The sequence below is a fragment of the Pempheris klunzingeri genome, chromosome 7, assembly GCF_042242105.1.
Source record: "Pempheris klunzingeri isolate RE-2024b chromosome 7, fPemKlu1.hap1, whole genome shotgun sequence".
NCBI lineage: Eukaryota > Metazoa > Chordata > Actinopteri > Acropomatiformes > Pempheridae > Pempheris > Pempheris klunzingeri.
In genome coordinates this window covers 15,236,669-15,252,018 of record NC_092018.1, presented here as the reverse complement: position 1 = coordinate 15,252,018, position 15,350 = coordinate 15,236,669, and the positions used below count along the sequence as shown (strand labels likewise).

General features: G+C 44.1%; 3 protein-coding genes across 3 annotated transcripts; 1 reads left to right on the top strand and 2 right to left on the bottom strand.

Moving 5' to 3' along the window:
• Positions 1-797: 797 nt before the first annotated feature.
• Positions 798-6,949, top strand: LOC139204279 (phytanoyl-CoA hydroxylase-interacting protein). The gene is made up of 5 exons (XM_070834278.1): positions 798-879; positions 3,203-3,379; positions 4,984-5,158; positions 5,365-5,482; positions 6,403-6,949. The coding sequence occupies exons 2-5, from the start codon at positions 3,203-3,205 to the stop codon at positions 6,947-6,949; spliced, it is 1,017 nt and encodes a 338-aa protein (XP_070690379.1). The 5' UTR covers positions 798-879.
• Positions 6,950-8,005: 1,056 nt separating this feature from the next.
• Positions 8,006-9,533, bottom strand: ppp1r3c2b (protein phosphatase 1 regulatory subunit 3C2, duplicate b). Its single transcript, XM_070834130.1, has 3 exons — positions 9,490-9,533; positions 9,253-9,337; positions 8,006-9,017 (listed from the first exon to the last, which is right to left on the bottom strand). The coding sequence occupies exons 2-3, from the start codon at positions 9,270-9,272 to the stop codon at positions 8,156-8,158; spliced, it is 882 nt and encodes a 293-aa protein (XP_070690231.1). The 5' UTR covers positions 9,273-9,337; positions 9,490-9,533; the 3' UTR covers positions 8,006-8,155.
• Positions 9,534-10,575: 1,042 nt separating this feature from the next.
• On the bottom strand, positions 10,576-14,319 carry gins4 (GINS complex subunit 4 (Sld5 homolog)). The gene is made up of 8 exons (XM_070834105.1): positions 14,185-14,319; positions 13,993-14,079; positions 12,864-12,977; positions 12,683-12,780; positions 12,514-12,602; positions 12,283-12,373; positions 12,032-12,136; positions 10,576-11,710 (listed from the first exon to the last, which is right to left on the bottom strand). The coding sequence occupies exons 1-7, from the start codon at positions 14,281-14,283 to the stop codon at positions 12,040-12,042; spliced, it is 675 nt and encodes a 224-aa protein (XP_070690206.1). The 5' UTR covers positions 14,284-14,319; the 3' UTR covers positions 10,576-11,710; positions 12,032-12,039.
• Between the last annotated feature and the right edge of the window lie 1,031 nt (positions 14,320-15,350).

Here is a 15,350-nt window from a genome sequence, read left to right as displayed (position 1 = left end):
TGAAGTTGCTTCATGACGTTGAACAAGTACAAAAACATCCTCTGAAAATGAGTGCCAGTGGAAATCTGCTTACTCTGGACTTAAACAGTGGCATCCCTCGCCTCAGGATGGGCTGGGGGTGGGGGGGTGGCCTGTGGAGATCGTCCATATGGCATAGCAGTTGGCACATGTATATTTTTTGAGGTCTTGGTGGTGCTCTATGGAATTTACTGGGACATCACTCAGCATAATCTCTTCTGAATAGTCAGTGGCCAGTGGAGCATGGAAAAAATGGTTCATTTAGTTGCTCACAGCTCTGGTGTTCACAGTGTGTCCATATCTGAGAGGTGACATGTATGCTAAGTGTTCAGTTTATATTAGAGTGTGTATGTGTGGATGCTGTGCCTCAGGGCAGGGGTGATGTGTTCTGTGTGATTGGCTGGCGAGAGCATGATGCTGACAAGGTTGACTGAGTCTCGGTGTGGTCGCACGCTGGTTGGAAAATTCTCTCTCTCTCTCTCTCTCTCTCTCTCTCTCTCTCTCCTTTTTTTTTGCTTCTTTTAGGTTCTTTAATTCATCCGGTGTGGCTGCATACATGAGTCAAGTCAACATCATCCTCAGAGCCCAGAGCGAAAATGAGACTGGGAGGGAGGGGGAGGATGGGGGTTGGGGGGGTTAGAGTGTTTGTGTGACACAGAGAGTGAGAGAGAAACAGACGGATAGAGGGAGAGAGAAAGAGAGAAAGAGGAGCCTGTGTGTTCGTTTCACCTCCTAATCAGTTTTCCTGAGGGATCTATCATCAACTGCGGCAGAGGAGGCAAGTAGAAAAGCGGAAAAAGAAGATAGTGGAATTGAGTCCGGCTATAATCTTCTCCCATCACAAATTTGAGCCTCATACAAGTAAGGAATCGCTTCTGAATCAGCTGTCTTAGAGATGCTTCTCATGCTCAGATAATAAATCTGCTGTGTTGTACTCTCAGCATTTGAAGTTGTGGACATCAAATAATCCGATGTTGTGATGGTGTGTGTAATTTGTGCGTTTCACTTGTAGTACTAGTAGATATAAAGTCAGATGAATACAGCAGCCATATGTTTTAATTGCGTGTTGTTCTCTTGATGTACACACGCATGTGTGATGACATTTATTACATCCCACCCATGCCACTTCACATGAGACTGTGAGCATATTTCACACGGCCGCATTGACTGGCTCATGTAAGATAGTGTGATTGGTGCCCATTTTCCTACATTTTAATGCCTGGTTTAATTGGGAAAAGGGGATGCAGCGTGTCGAACTGTATTTGTCACACAATATCTCTCTTTGACAGCTTGTTTATTGAACTTCACACAATTTTTTCTTACCATTTCATACTGTGTAATGGCCATTTTACCCCTTTTTGTTTAAACAAATGTACTGGAAAAAATTTCTGCTTCCCTTGCGCAGCCATCAAAATGTGTTTTAAAGTATTCTCCCTGGAAGGAAAATAAATGACTTTCAACCACAGAGTTGCCTTCTGCAATCTGCTCTATATGCATGAATGCAGCGGCTTCTTTCATGATGCTGTTGCACAGAAACAAAAACATCTCTGTAGTGTAAGAATAGCAACTGAGCATTTATCTAGAGGTGTGCATACTTTTAGATAAAAGATGATTAAGAATGTTTGCCCCTGATGTAATTATCAGTCAGCCCCAGTTGCCTGATTTGGAGAAACTGGCAATCAAAGCTAGTTTTGCAGCAGAGATAATTGGCTCTTTTTACAGGCTGATTTATTAATGAGGACAATGGGATTGTGTGACCGGTGTGGAGACCTGCTTTTGAACTGTGCTCACATGCATTCGACCCAAAAGTGGAGCACACACACAGACGTGGGGCTTTGATGACTTCTCCTGTGAGATTCTCCTCTTGCCCCAGTTTTTATCTCTGAAAAGACACCATGGTAAGAAACGAGAACAGCAGCTGGAAAACAGACGCGTGAAAACACACGTGCGTGATGCTCCAGCTCTCTCCCCTGGCCCCCGTGTGAACGAGCTACCGCACAAATTTCACAGTTCACAGCCTTTAATGAGCTGCTGCAGCCTGTCCATCATACTGACTGGAGAGCACCTTAACGGACCTCACAGTCAGACAATGACACCAGAGCACGCATCTTGTAGGATCACAGTGGCAACAAAATGAGCGCGTTGCAGATTGTTTGCACTCAATCGCAAGATTATTTTTAGACACATCTGTGATTTAGCATACGCTCCGCTGGTGCTGGGACGCTGGAATTCTACAGAAATAAGGAGTTAATGCCTTTTTTTAATAGATCAGTAAGCAGTAATGGAGGGGATGATTGCAATAACAAATTTAAGATGCATGAAAATAACAAGCAAACTATGTTTGAATGGATGTGCACTAAGTCTCAGGGCAAAAGAAGATGACCACTGCAGAGATTCATCATCAGTTCATGAGAGAGGCTGACAGCTAATCAAACACAAACCAACAGATTGCCCTCAGCCCGGCACTCAAGGCTATGGGCAGCAGCCTGGATCGAAGCACTAACGGGCAACCAAGGAAATATGATCATACATCACCTGCTGATGATACCCACTTAAACCTCCCCCATGTCCACTCAAACCATATAAAAGCTACAGGAAGAATTCCCCTTAAGCTACCAGGAGCTCACTTGCTCAGCTGTTTTGATAATGGCATGCACTTAAGGGAGGAGGCACAAGTGTTTAAAAAGTTAACCTTTAGTTTGAATTGTTGGTGACGGGTGCAGCAGTGCTTTCGTTTGTGACCCCGATCCTTGAGAGTTACAGGAGAAGACTGAGGGAGGCTGCAGACATGTGGTTGCTGGGAGACTGCTGTAGGTGGATTATGAAATGCACGGGGGAAAGCAGAGGCCAGTCACTCAGCTGGGAGCGAATCCAGTTGTGTAATGATGGGAAATGTCAGGTAAGGGCAAGAACAGGGGGGAGGAGGGGAGAGAAGGGCAGGGTAGTGAATAAAAAAACCTGGACACAGATCCCTAAATGAAAGGTTAATTGAATTCTGTCTGAGGCGAATTCAGCCAGTTAGTGTTAGTTTCTGAGCTGTTGTCGAGTGTCCACTTTGTTGCTCTTTGTCATACAGTTTAATCTGCTTTAGCAGATGTTGCCATTCCCTAGCGCTGGTGTTACAGGCCCAGATTACACTCTGGTCTAACTCGCTGTCCTCTTTTATCTCTCGGTTTAATGGCAGATGACAGACATGGACGCCGCTCTCTCCACCCCCTGCAATATCCAGATTTGTGAGGTGACCTGTGACTCCTTCCGCATCATGTGGGATATGACCTCTGAGGACACTGCCAGAGCCACGCACTTCTTCATTGACCTGAGCCGCAAAGAGAGCAAGGACCCCAACCGCTTCAAACACAGGGTCTGACAGTCTGAAAGTGCTGCACCACCTCATGCCTTTGTCCCTCCTTTCCCCGGCTGGACGAATCTGTCCTTCAAAGTGTCAATGTGTCTCCTGCTGTGTTCATATTCCAGATTTACACCAGTCAGTTTTAACCACAGGAAAGCCTTTTAAAACAATAATAGAGTGACTTCACTGAGTTCTGGCTGTGTTACCACGTGGGTCTGCCTGCCTTATGATATTCTGCATTAGTCTGAACACAGAAAAGAGCGGTTGCGCCCTTTCAGTCACTTCCAATACAGGCGAAAAAGGAAAAATGAGTGCAGTCAACAGCTTCGGGCCAGTGACTCACGTGTGCATTGTTTCCTCTTAAAATGGACAAAAACTGACAGCTTCATCTGCAGCGCTGAACAGTTTCCATGTTAACAAATTAAAAACATTTCACACACCACAGATCTAAGATTTTAATGAATGTATTTATCAGGGACTATTAATTTCAGGCGGTGAGAGGAGACACTTGGTGCCATATTTAGCTACCAGCTACTCTCATCTGCAGATCATCTGCATCTCTAGTCTGTATGTAGGCCTGCAACATATAGTAGCATGGCCTAAGGCATGGCAAATTCAGTCTGTCTGATGGTTCCTCCACCGCTTTGGTCCAAGCTAAAATATCTGTTCTGCTAGGCTATTCAATGGATTGAACAGGAGTTTGGAGCAACACATATTCTCTCCAGGGTAAAGTGCAATAGCTGTGCTGACTTTACATTTCGCTCCATTATCAGATCAATATTAATGTGTGCAACAGACCAAACACCTGCAGAACTGATAGCATCCCAGTGAAATTTAACTATACTTTGTCTATATGGCCAATAAGCAAATATTAGCATGCTGTCGTTCTAAATTAAGGTGGTGAACTTGGTAAACATAATACTGCTTAGCATCAGCATGTTATAATTTTGCCTGTGAGCATATTAGCATGCTGACGTTGGCATTTAGTAGTACAGCTAAGTACAACTTTACAGAGCCGCTCACATGGCTGTAGACCCGTAGTCTTGTTTAAATACTGCTAAAGCAAACGTTCTACATTTTTTGGATGTCCACAGATTAAAATTGTTATTAGCTTTTAAATGATCATGTCAGTGTCTAAATTTAGCTCCAGCAGCTGAAACATTTATGATCTCCCATCATTAAAGATACAAAACACTGTTATCATTACTATTGCAGATGGCATTCAACAGCTGTGAAAGTGTTTTTGTGAAGTCAAGTCAAGGGTAGGACTGGGTGAGTTGCTCCTGAGTGGAAGATAAGCTTTCCCTCTGATACACAAAGGCACAAACAAACTTGCATCAGGGATGTTGTCATGGATATAAGGGCCTATGAGGCCGCGGTAATTAGCTGCGCTTCTTAGAGGCCTTGTCCAAAACAAAGCCGCTGATTTGATTAGAGGTATCCTAGTTACAGCAGCTTGGGCTTGAAGCTGCTAATAAGGCAAAGTTTATGGAGGGAAATGTTTGGCTTAACAATTGCATTTACATTTGTTTTGAAATGTAAATTAAACACACAGCAGCCTGTTTTGGCCTTGCATCCCGTCTCTGATGTCAACTCCTGTCTGCTTTGCCCTCCAGGATGTGCCAACCAAGCTTGTAGCCAAGGCCGTTCCTCTTCCTATGGCAGTGAGGGGACACTGGTTCCTCAGCCCGCGGACAGAATACTGCGTTGCTGTCCAGACTGCTGTCCGACAACCAGACGGTGACTACCTGGTGTCAGAGTGGAGCCAGGTGGTGGAGTTCTGCACCGGGGGTATGACACACCAACATAACCAGCTAAAGTAACACTGATGATGTATTATATAAAGTATGAGAACCAAAGTAATGCAAGATAAGGGCAAACAACTGCACAGAAGCGGCATAAAAAAAAAAATAAATCTGCCTCTGTAATGTGTAGTCATTAGCATTTCAAAGAAGCACAGACTTGTAATGGTTACACAACTCTTTGCAACTTTGCAGACTATGCCATGGAGCACCTACAGCAGCTTCTCGACAAGGCCAAGGGCTCTGCAGGGAGGCTGCTGAAATTCTCCATGTTTTATCGCAACCAGCACCCAGACTACTTCGACTATGTCAGGTGAATTCTTATCTCTTCCTTCTAGACTGCAGCAATTAAAGGAATAGTTGGATATTTTGGCAAATGCTTGCTTTCTTGCTGAGAGTTAGATGAGAAGATTGATACCACTCTCTCTATGGCTACATGTTCAATAGGAAGCTATGGCAAGCAGCAGGTTAGGGTTAAGTTAGGGTGCTCGCTGTAGCTTCCCAAGCATCTTTCACGCATAAGACCTGGTAAATTACTGGGATAACCTTTCAGGCACTGCTAGTGATTTTAACTATTCACACATGTAGCCACACTCAGGAACATGTCTTTTTCACACATGCCATGCAGTGACGGAGTAGATAGGCAAAGGACAGTCCTGCAGGTGGCGGTAATGTAACGTTTATGGATGCCAACTGCCGTAAAGCCCAACAGAAGAAGAAAAAGATGGGCCAAGGCGGGGTGTACAGGACGTCTCTTATTATTTTGCAATGAGATTGGCAATGTATTAATGTAATATTCAACAAGTTTATGAGGCAAGTAATGTTTTTTCATGAAAGCACTACAAAACAAATATTTCAATAGATAATCAGCGGAGTCTTGTGATTGGTTTGCTCGCTCCATGTGAAAACAGCTTTCATCAGACAGACAGAACCCTTTATGTGCTTGTCCCTGCAATGTTACTGCTTTCATTCACAACACAGCTGAAACATCTTCCCTAAAAGTCTTGAGGAAATTGGCAGTATAGAAGTATAGATTTCCCTGAATATTTCAGCCCTGCTCCCACTCACACGTGACTCAACATGTCAAGGATGGATGGCATGTGTGGAAGATACACAGACATGAGAGTGGTATTGATTTTAACATTTGGCCCACATCTAGAAAGTGCATTTCCCGAAACGTGTAATTATTCTTTTAACTCTAACAGTCCTTTTTGTCTCCTTATCTTGGATTAGAAGTGAATGTGGAGGCCTGATGCGTCCAGCTGTGAAAGACAGCAGTGGGAGTCATGGTTCTCCTATTAATGGCAAACTGCAGGGAGTCTTCCTCAGCTGCAACACAGAGTTTGATACAGGCCTCCCTCCCAAAGACTCCCCATACGGCCCACTGCGTTTCCAGATCCCAGCTGGACACCTGCTCAACCCCAACGTCTGCCTGTACTTTGCAGACTTCTACTGTATGTACACAGCCTACCACTACGTCGTGCTGGTGCTGGCTCCCATTGGCTCAGAAGGAGATACCTTCTGTCGCACCCGCCTCCCTATGCTGGACTTGGCCTCCAACCCCTTCCTGACATGCACTCCCCCGCAGAGGCCGGGGGAGGAGCCTCTGTACTGCCACGCCAGTGATGTCATCCTCGAGGTGCTTTTCACAGAGCCGGTTCATTTGGATCAGGGCAGCGTGGAGCAGATCAGCGGGCACCACCAGCTTAAGAGTCTGACCACAGCCAATGCCAAGAAAGACCCGAGCTGCAAAGTGTGTAACATCAGTGTGGGACGCTGAGGGAGACGCTGATGTAGGACAGACCCGGGGGTGTGTGAGCCCACAATACAGAAAGACAGTTGAGCCCATCATGTCTAGGTCAGAACACAGTGGAAACAGCCCACCTCTCAGAGCGTGTGCATGCTGCTGTCCCTCTTCCCTCCTGCCTGGACTAGAATAGCGGGTATTAAATAGAAGACTTGTAAAATGTGTATCGCAGAACCTCATCATGATCACAGCTGGAAGAACAGTAAAAGTCCATCCATCACTACTGAACAAAAGATTATTGAAGACATAAAAAGCTTTAGAAGACTGGAGAAAATCTGTGCTCCTTATTTTTGGAGAGTCATTTGTGCTCTCCGGTGTCTTCATTTTCTAAATATCCTTACCAAAAGTTTTAAATGTTACATTTTTATTAAGTTGTTAAGTTAAGATTTATTTCGTTTTTTGTTATGCTGGACTTGTTAGTTTGCTGTAACTTGTTTGGTGTTGCGTACAATCTGGAAGTGCTAGAAGCATGCCCCTTCTGAAAGTCAGTCACATTATAGAGGTCATCCCAAATGTTTTGCTATTTCCACTTCTTGCGATGCTCTCTCGAGTTTTCAGCATCACTGCCAAAATTGTAGAATTATGATTAGGGAATGCATTGTAATCCTTAATGTTGCACAGCAGACTTTTCCTGCAGAAAAATATGGTGCAAAGCGATGATGAAAGCAGGGCCATTGAGTGTGTTGGCGTTTTAGGGGGAAGGTAAAGGGGAAGATGGTATCACAAAGTTCCTTGCTATCAGCCTGGGACAGCAAGACTTGGCTCTCTAAACAGGGCTGAGCTAAGATTAGCTTCTCTATTGCTATGGGGCTTCTGTTTGTCGCCGCCCAGTAATCTCTGACCTATATGGGAATCCCAGAAATGCCCAAAGTGAAAGGGATCCCTTCCCTGGTGCACGACAGTAATGCATGCACTGGTGAGTGGCCAATATGTAGGACATGACAGGAGGGTCTGTGCTGAAAAAATAAGGTCACCCATGCATGTACGTGAAGCTGAATGTGAAAGAAAACTGGAAAAAACTGACCCGTTTTAAAGACTTTTTTATATAAATATGTCTTAAACATTCATGAAAATAAACATCACAGTGAAAACAATGCAAATGGAATAAAAATATCCATATCATCTTTACACAGGGCTGATGTATGGGCTGTGACGAAAATACGGATCATGTCTAGTCAGTCATGCCCTTTCATTCAGTTTCTTCCCGCAACAGAGATGTGAGCTCACACACACAACAATGCTGTAGTTCTGTCCGTCGTTATTGTCCCAGTAAGGCTCGCTCTGCCCTCCTGGTAAATAACTCAGACAGAACTCTACCCTCCTTTTGGCATCTAGCACTTTAGGAATGGTAATGTCAAATTCAAAGATGTCTGTCTGGGGGCCTCCGAACCGTTTCTGCAGGTATGCACAGGGCACATCTCTGTAGCTCTGCCATGAGTCAAAGGTGATGCGTACGCGCACATCCTTCTGGAAGCTGATGTTCTTGACTCTGACGGTACCTTGGAGGACCTGTTCGGTAATGCTGCAGCTCTCCAGGATGACCATGCTCTTTGCCAGCTTGGCGCGAAAGGCCTGGAAATCTGCAGAAGGCTGAGGGAACCCCAGTTTGAGCAGTGTTCCTGGGCAGCAGGTGCTGACGGTGCAGCTGTAGCCGTCCTCCATCATGCTTCCCAATCCCTGCAGCGACGGCAGTGGGTCGAGGTCTGACTGCTCCTCTTCGTCAGAAAACATTCGCACGGCTGTTAGAGACAATCCCCGGGAGTCAGCGAAAACCACACGTCTGTTCTTGACTGGGAGCCAAACGTCGTCGTCGTCATCCAGGTCATCCAAGAAAGGTTGGAGAGGGTGGGTCAGATGGCTCAAGATGTCCGAGGACAGTTGATCTGTACCAGAAGGACGGATGCAAGGCCGCTGGGGCTTCAGGATGGGCACCCAAACATGAGGACACAGTTGTTTACGTTGGTTCAAGCACAGCCTGACAGCAATCTCTGCCAGGCCAGCTGACTGGGCCGTTGACCTGAGGCCAACCACTGGCAGGAACCTTGCAAAACACAAACAGTGAATTAACTAGATATGTGATACCTTTGTGTATACTGTAATTGTGCTGATGTTGGACTGTGAGGTGCAGTAAGGAGAACGTCACAAGATCAAGGTGACAACACAGCATTACTATTCACTTGCACTCTTGATCATAATAAAAGAAACGATGCAAGATAATGCACCCCACAGCAGCATCATCATCATCACAGCACACTTCATTTCCATCAAGTGCTTACGTTGTGCTGGACATCTCCATACTGGCAGTCTGCTGTAGAGTGATGGGAAAATTACCCTAAATATGGACGATATTTGAGTGGAATTCTGGAAAAAAGAAAAAAAAGTTTGATTCAAAGATTTAACTGCAAAATCATTATCATACATCAAAAATCTCTATTTGTGTGCAATTATTACTACTATTAATATCACAATAAGAACCTAATAGAAGTCTCAAATATGTTTTAAATCTTACTTACAAACTCCCACAAGGAGCAAGTTGTTGTCTGTAGTCTCAGTCATCCCTTTGCCTGCAGGAAGCTGTGGCACAAGGTCCTATTTATACTTCTTGTCATGTTGTATACTCCACCCTCTCTCCCCTCCTGACCAATCAGCTTGTGGTTTTCTTGTGTTATAGACCTGCATGCAGTACTGATTTCAGATCATTTACAGCAACATTTCTTATATTTAACTTAGTGACTACCTCTACTCAGCCAAATTCCACAGTTCACATAAGTATTAGATTTGATGTAAAATTCTGTGTCTGCATTGTCACCTCAGAGCCGTTGTCCAGTGCTGGCGTGGTAAAGGACGTGCAGGTCTGCTGTATGTAACTCTGCTCTGCATTGTGGAAACTATTCCAGTCATCCCGGGCTCTATTCTCAGACCTTTCACCTGGGCTCATATCCAAGTCCTTTCACAGCTGGCTCCCGTCCTAAAGGGATCGCTGTCCCACAGCCATCAGCACACGTGACACTGAGGAGGGCCGGATTACAAACGACTCTCAGCGTGCCAGTCGCTCCACTGAGGAAGCTATTCAAGAATCAATCCAAGTACATGTGGATATGTTGAGTTACATGAAATGTGAGCCACATATGGGGGTGCAGCACGTCCTGTTTGGGCCGCTGTTTTGTGTCGTTTGAAAATCATATTCTCACAATTTGCAGATTTATTGAACTGATGTAAACTTATATTTGGAGCAATTAGTTTTGATCTATTGTGATTAATCAGATGATGATCAGCTGTGGTAGAGGGACGGGGTGCGACAGTCTTGGCTTCTTTAGCAAACGTGTATGAAACGCAGTTACAACAGGGTGCCATTTCACTCTTTGACCACATTAGACTCAGAGAGGTTACAAGTGAGAATAAATCTGTTAAGGTGGCACAGTTTGAAAGAGAGAACAACCCACGACACACACCGAGATGTATTTGGTGGCAAACTTCAGGACATTTTGTTGTCTGACTGTTCCTGACGCTGCAAAATGAAATCCAGAAAGCTGACTGAGCCAAAACAATGTTGTGTGCTGCTATTAATAAATGATCAAATCAAATGCTCTCACAAGCAATCATTTACAAACGTTTTTATTCTGCTCAGATCCACATTTTCAAGCATCTTCAAGGTTTAAGTGCACCCTGCTTTCATTTTTGTTGATACATCTTGATTCTTTTCCTGTTTAGATCACCTCTCTATATGAAAACAGTCTGTTACTCATAAAACTACCAATAATGCTGAGTCCATATTAGCCAGATCAGCACTGCAGTTCAAAAGACGGCAGTCAGTTGACTCATAGTTCAGGTTTTGCAGAGTCCGCTCTCCCTCAGTCACTTATTCATTCCAATTACTGGACAATTTGTGTGAGGGCAAACACCAAGCCCCCGATTGCTCCCTATGAAACTCTTACATAACAATGCTATTTCACCAATTATGTCTCAGAGAAGGCAATGCTCCACACATCCTGTTAGGGTAAAACCAAACACACACGCAGAAAACCTAAACTAAACTTGTGAAGCAGAGGGGTGCAATACAGAATCCTGGATTTTGTGGCCAAGGAGCAGAGACGTACAGAACATTTACAGGATCTCTGTTATTTATAATCAGAGTAACAAATATCAATTTAAGTGTGAATGTCATTAAAATGTGGCGATCAAAAGAAACGCACATTAACATGTGCACACTGGGATGTTGAGCACTACAGTGCCAAGTGAACTGATGAAATTTCACCCTTGGGTCGCTTGCAGCAGAGGGAAATGTCCATAATGCGACATTGTGTGGATAAAGTAACCAAATAATGATGAATTAGCAGATTGGCTGGACTTGTGTTTAGCACTCACAGACACACACACGCTAGAATACATTATGATTATGTAACCAAACTTATGTTGTGACATGATTAAAATGATCCAAAAATAACACCAGAGCTCTGCAGAAGCTGCTTTGGTGAACAGGGTCCATTCTCCAGCAAGCGCTTCTCACAATACCGGGAGGTGACCTCATATTTGGAGTTATTTTTCTACTCAGTTATACGTCTTCACGGCCCACAAGTTAGACCATAACCCTGACAACAGTGAGAAAGATGGGTGCATTTCCAGATGTAATGTCTGCAGGTTAGTCGGCCCATTCCTCATTAGCACCATGTTACATGGTCCGCTGCTCATTTTCTGACCTCCTGAAGCCAAAAGCATCCACACCAGCAGACAGACCTGAAACGAACAAGCAAGTACATAAAGAAAAAATAAATAAATGTTAACTGCATTTGATTGTGAGATGACAAGTCTGCCTGATTGTAAACATATTGTGGTTCTTAAAAAAGACACTTTTCTTCCAAAATCAGTTGCCAAGAGACAATGAAGGCTGCAAAAAACAGAAAAGAGGAGAGCTAAAAATAAATCCAGATGTCGCTGTAAAGCAGTTGCTTATGTAAGATCTGCAGAAATGTATTAGCAGATGTCTGTGCAAGAGGGTGAGAGAACAGTATTGGCAGTACTGAGTGACATGACACAGTCAAACCCATCGTTTCTTACCTCGACATTCAAATTAACTGCACAGCTCCGCCTGAAACAAGCGGCGCTATAGTGCGATAGCGCATGAGATGCTGAGAGCCCTCCTCAAGATCCACAACATACTCTCTGATAGAAGAGACAAAGCAGAGGTAACATCAGTCGCTTCAGTATCTATGCAGAAAACTACAACTGCTGAGTGTGTAAAGGTGACACCGCCACCTAGTGGGTCTTGAAAACAGTGACAACTCAAGTGAAATTTTGATGAAATGCACCTCTGATCATCAGTTTCAGGCTCGACCAAGATGTTCTCCTGTCTCTCTTTCACCCGCAGAAACACAAAGGAGTCCAAGCATGGCTCTGGCACTGGGATTGCATCGAAAAACATGGGACTCAGCGAGACGGTCAGCAAAAATGTCACAGCAAATGTCACCGTCTGCCAACGCATGCTAATATAACAAGAGTTTGGGAGGTAAAAATAAATGGAACATAAAAGAGATTCTTACCTGCGTTGAGCATATCCAGTGTCTGGAGGTTGGGGGGCATGCGCTTCAGTGCCATAGCCTTCAGGTAGGTTTCTGTGTTGGCGTAGTACCTGCGCGCCACATGAACATGTGTTTTTACACAAAACAGCACCAAAAAAAATCAGCTCTGATCTCACTCTGCAATACTCACTCTTTGGCAAAGGCAAACTCCTCTGGTGAGAGCAGCGACGGATCTCCGTCCCCACGAGACTTTTCTCTCTCCAGGACGTGTGGGAAAAACTTTTCAATCTAGACAGATTAATAAATTAAATAAATAATCGGGCATCGAGTGAGATGCACTCTTTGCATGCTGCGTTGTTGACCTGGCTGACCTTCTGCAGACGAGAGCGCAGGTAGCTGCTGAGCACAAAGCGGATCCTGTCTATTTCCATGCGATGGACGCTGGCCTTCATGTCGCCTTTCCTCACCCGCTGCAGGTTGGCTTCCTGTTGGAAGAAAGGTCAGGATACTGTGAGGAGCGAACACCTCTGTACACAACGAGAGAAAAGCAACAGACTTGATCCACCTCAGTCTGCAAAGCTGGATCTGCTATTGGGATTCCAGCAGCAATAATGTAAGTCACATTGATACACACACACATTTAATAATGTAGCCTTAAAAAAGTCCTATTATCATTTATAGGATGTTTTATTAATTCATTTACACAGAATATTGAATTGGAACATCATTTGGAACTAAAAGCCCAAATAATTTATTTGACAAGATGTAGAAGAGTGTAAAGCAAGCTGCTGTCAGGTATCTGAACAAAACAAACTGTTTAAAAGCATCACTTTGAGCCGTGGGGGATTGTAAGGGGCCAATTTTACTATTGTCTGACATTAATAGACGAAATAATCAACAGTTTAACAAAGGTCAGATGTGACTAAGTAGATTTACTCCACTGCGGTTCATAAAATGTGGACGTCGAATACTAGTACTGCAGTTTCATTGTAGTTTATACTCCCAATACATTTCAGAGGAAAACTTTGTGCTTCCACCCATTATCTTCCACTTATCCGGGGTCAGGTCGCAGTGGACATGTCCTTCTCCCGAGCAACGCTTTCCAGCTCCTCCTGGAGGATCCCAAGGCGTTTCCAGACCAGGTGACGTAAATAATCCCTCCAGAGTTCTGGGTCTGCCCCTTGGTCTCCTCACAGTTTGTACTTACTGTACTTTAAACAGCCCCACAGAGTATAAAACTGCTACCACAGTAAAATCCTGCTTACAAATTACATTCACGTGAGCCATTTATCTGCACTGAGTACCATTACTTTTAATATATTGACTACATCTTGCTATCTATACTTTTGTGTGTGTACTTTCCATTTTTTACAGTGTGCTATGACTACTTTTAGTGGAGGAGTGGACCTGAGCACTTGGGCATGTCTCTGGACACACAGTGTCAGGAGCAGGAGGTGTTCCCGTGGATGTACAGTGCAGGTTATTCCCTGTGTAGTTTACCATGTGAGAGAGCTGCTCCATCACACACTCCACCACCTCCGACTTGTTTTCCAGCAGCTCCGGTGAAAACTTCTCGTTCAGCCAAGCCTGCGAGTGCCAGAGGACACGGGCTTATGAGGGTGTTTTTACAAAAGACTACAGCAAGTCTACTGGGGCTTCATGTCTATGCCACTTTAGTTAATTTCAGCTCACCTCCTCCAGTTTGACGATGAGCTCTGCCGGGGTCATAACATCCTCCTGGCTGTCATCTCGGCTGATGTCGCTGCCGTCCTCAGACAGAGCGTCCGACATACTTTTCTTTTACGAGGTAAACTAAACGAAATACTGGGCTCAACCGAAGTGCAAACTGTGTGTTGAACCTTCAAAATAACACACACATATATATATCGATAGTAAAGGTGTTATGTTGTAAAACGCGCAAGAGAGACCACCGATAGTCACAGAGTAACTATGGACGAGGTCCTTGTTTATTCGCGCCACCGGGCTCTTCTCGCGAGATGTAGATTCGTTGTATGTGTGAGTGGTTATTTTTACCCTACCTTTGTCTTGTAAGGCACGGTTCATAATCTCAGGCTGCGTGGAGTGCGCCGATGAATGGCATAGACACTCTAATGCTTTAGTTTGCCGACATTTTGGCTAGCTTTTGTGTCATGGCAGTTGTAAGCATCTGTTCTCACCACTATAGGAGACAAGATATCATACTGCCGAGGAGCTGTACGTCCTTTGAGTCATACCGCAGGGAAAAATAGCCATGATTAAATCTAACCAATACAGCACTGAGTAGCAAAGAGGCGGCCCGCAGGCCAGGTCTGGGCCGCAAGAACCAAATGTGCGGTCCGCACAAACAACTGTCATAATATGATAAATAGTGCGCAACATGTGAAATAAAGACAAATAAAGTGCTGTTTTATATTTACATGTTAGATATGCACACAGACTATAGCTGACATCAATTTATTGTTGTCCATTTGTAAATATTATTCTTGTATGATAACAATTACAACAATAATGCCAGCAGTGTACGTCACTTGTCATTGTTCAAATGCAACAAGTCCTGATTGCAAAGAACAAATAGATGAGATGAGAGAACAGACAGTGGAAAAGTAGTAGACTACTATTAAAACAGCAAACTATAATAGCAAAACTGAATAAAACAACTACAGTATAAGAAATGAAATTAAAAAAATAAAAGCAAATGGTATTGTTTGGGCCACAGTAGGCGGAGATGAGTATCAGTGTGTGTGTACCGCTGTTTGCTGTCTGTGTATAAATTTGCATTAGTCCTCAAGCACACTGTAACCACCATGTCCCGACGAATCCACAAAGTGTTTTAAACAAAACGTTGGTTTTGGACTGAC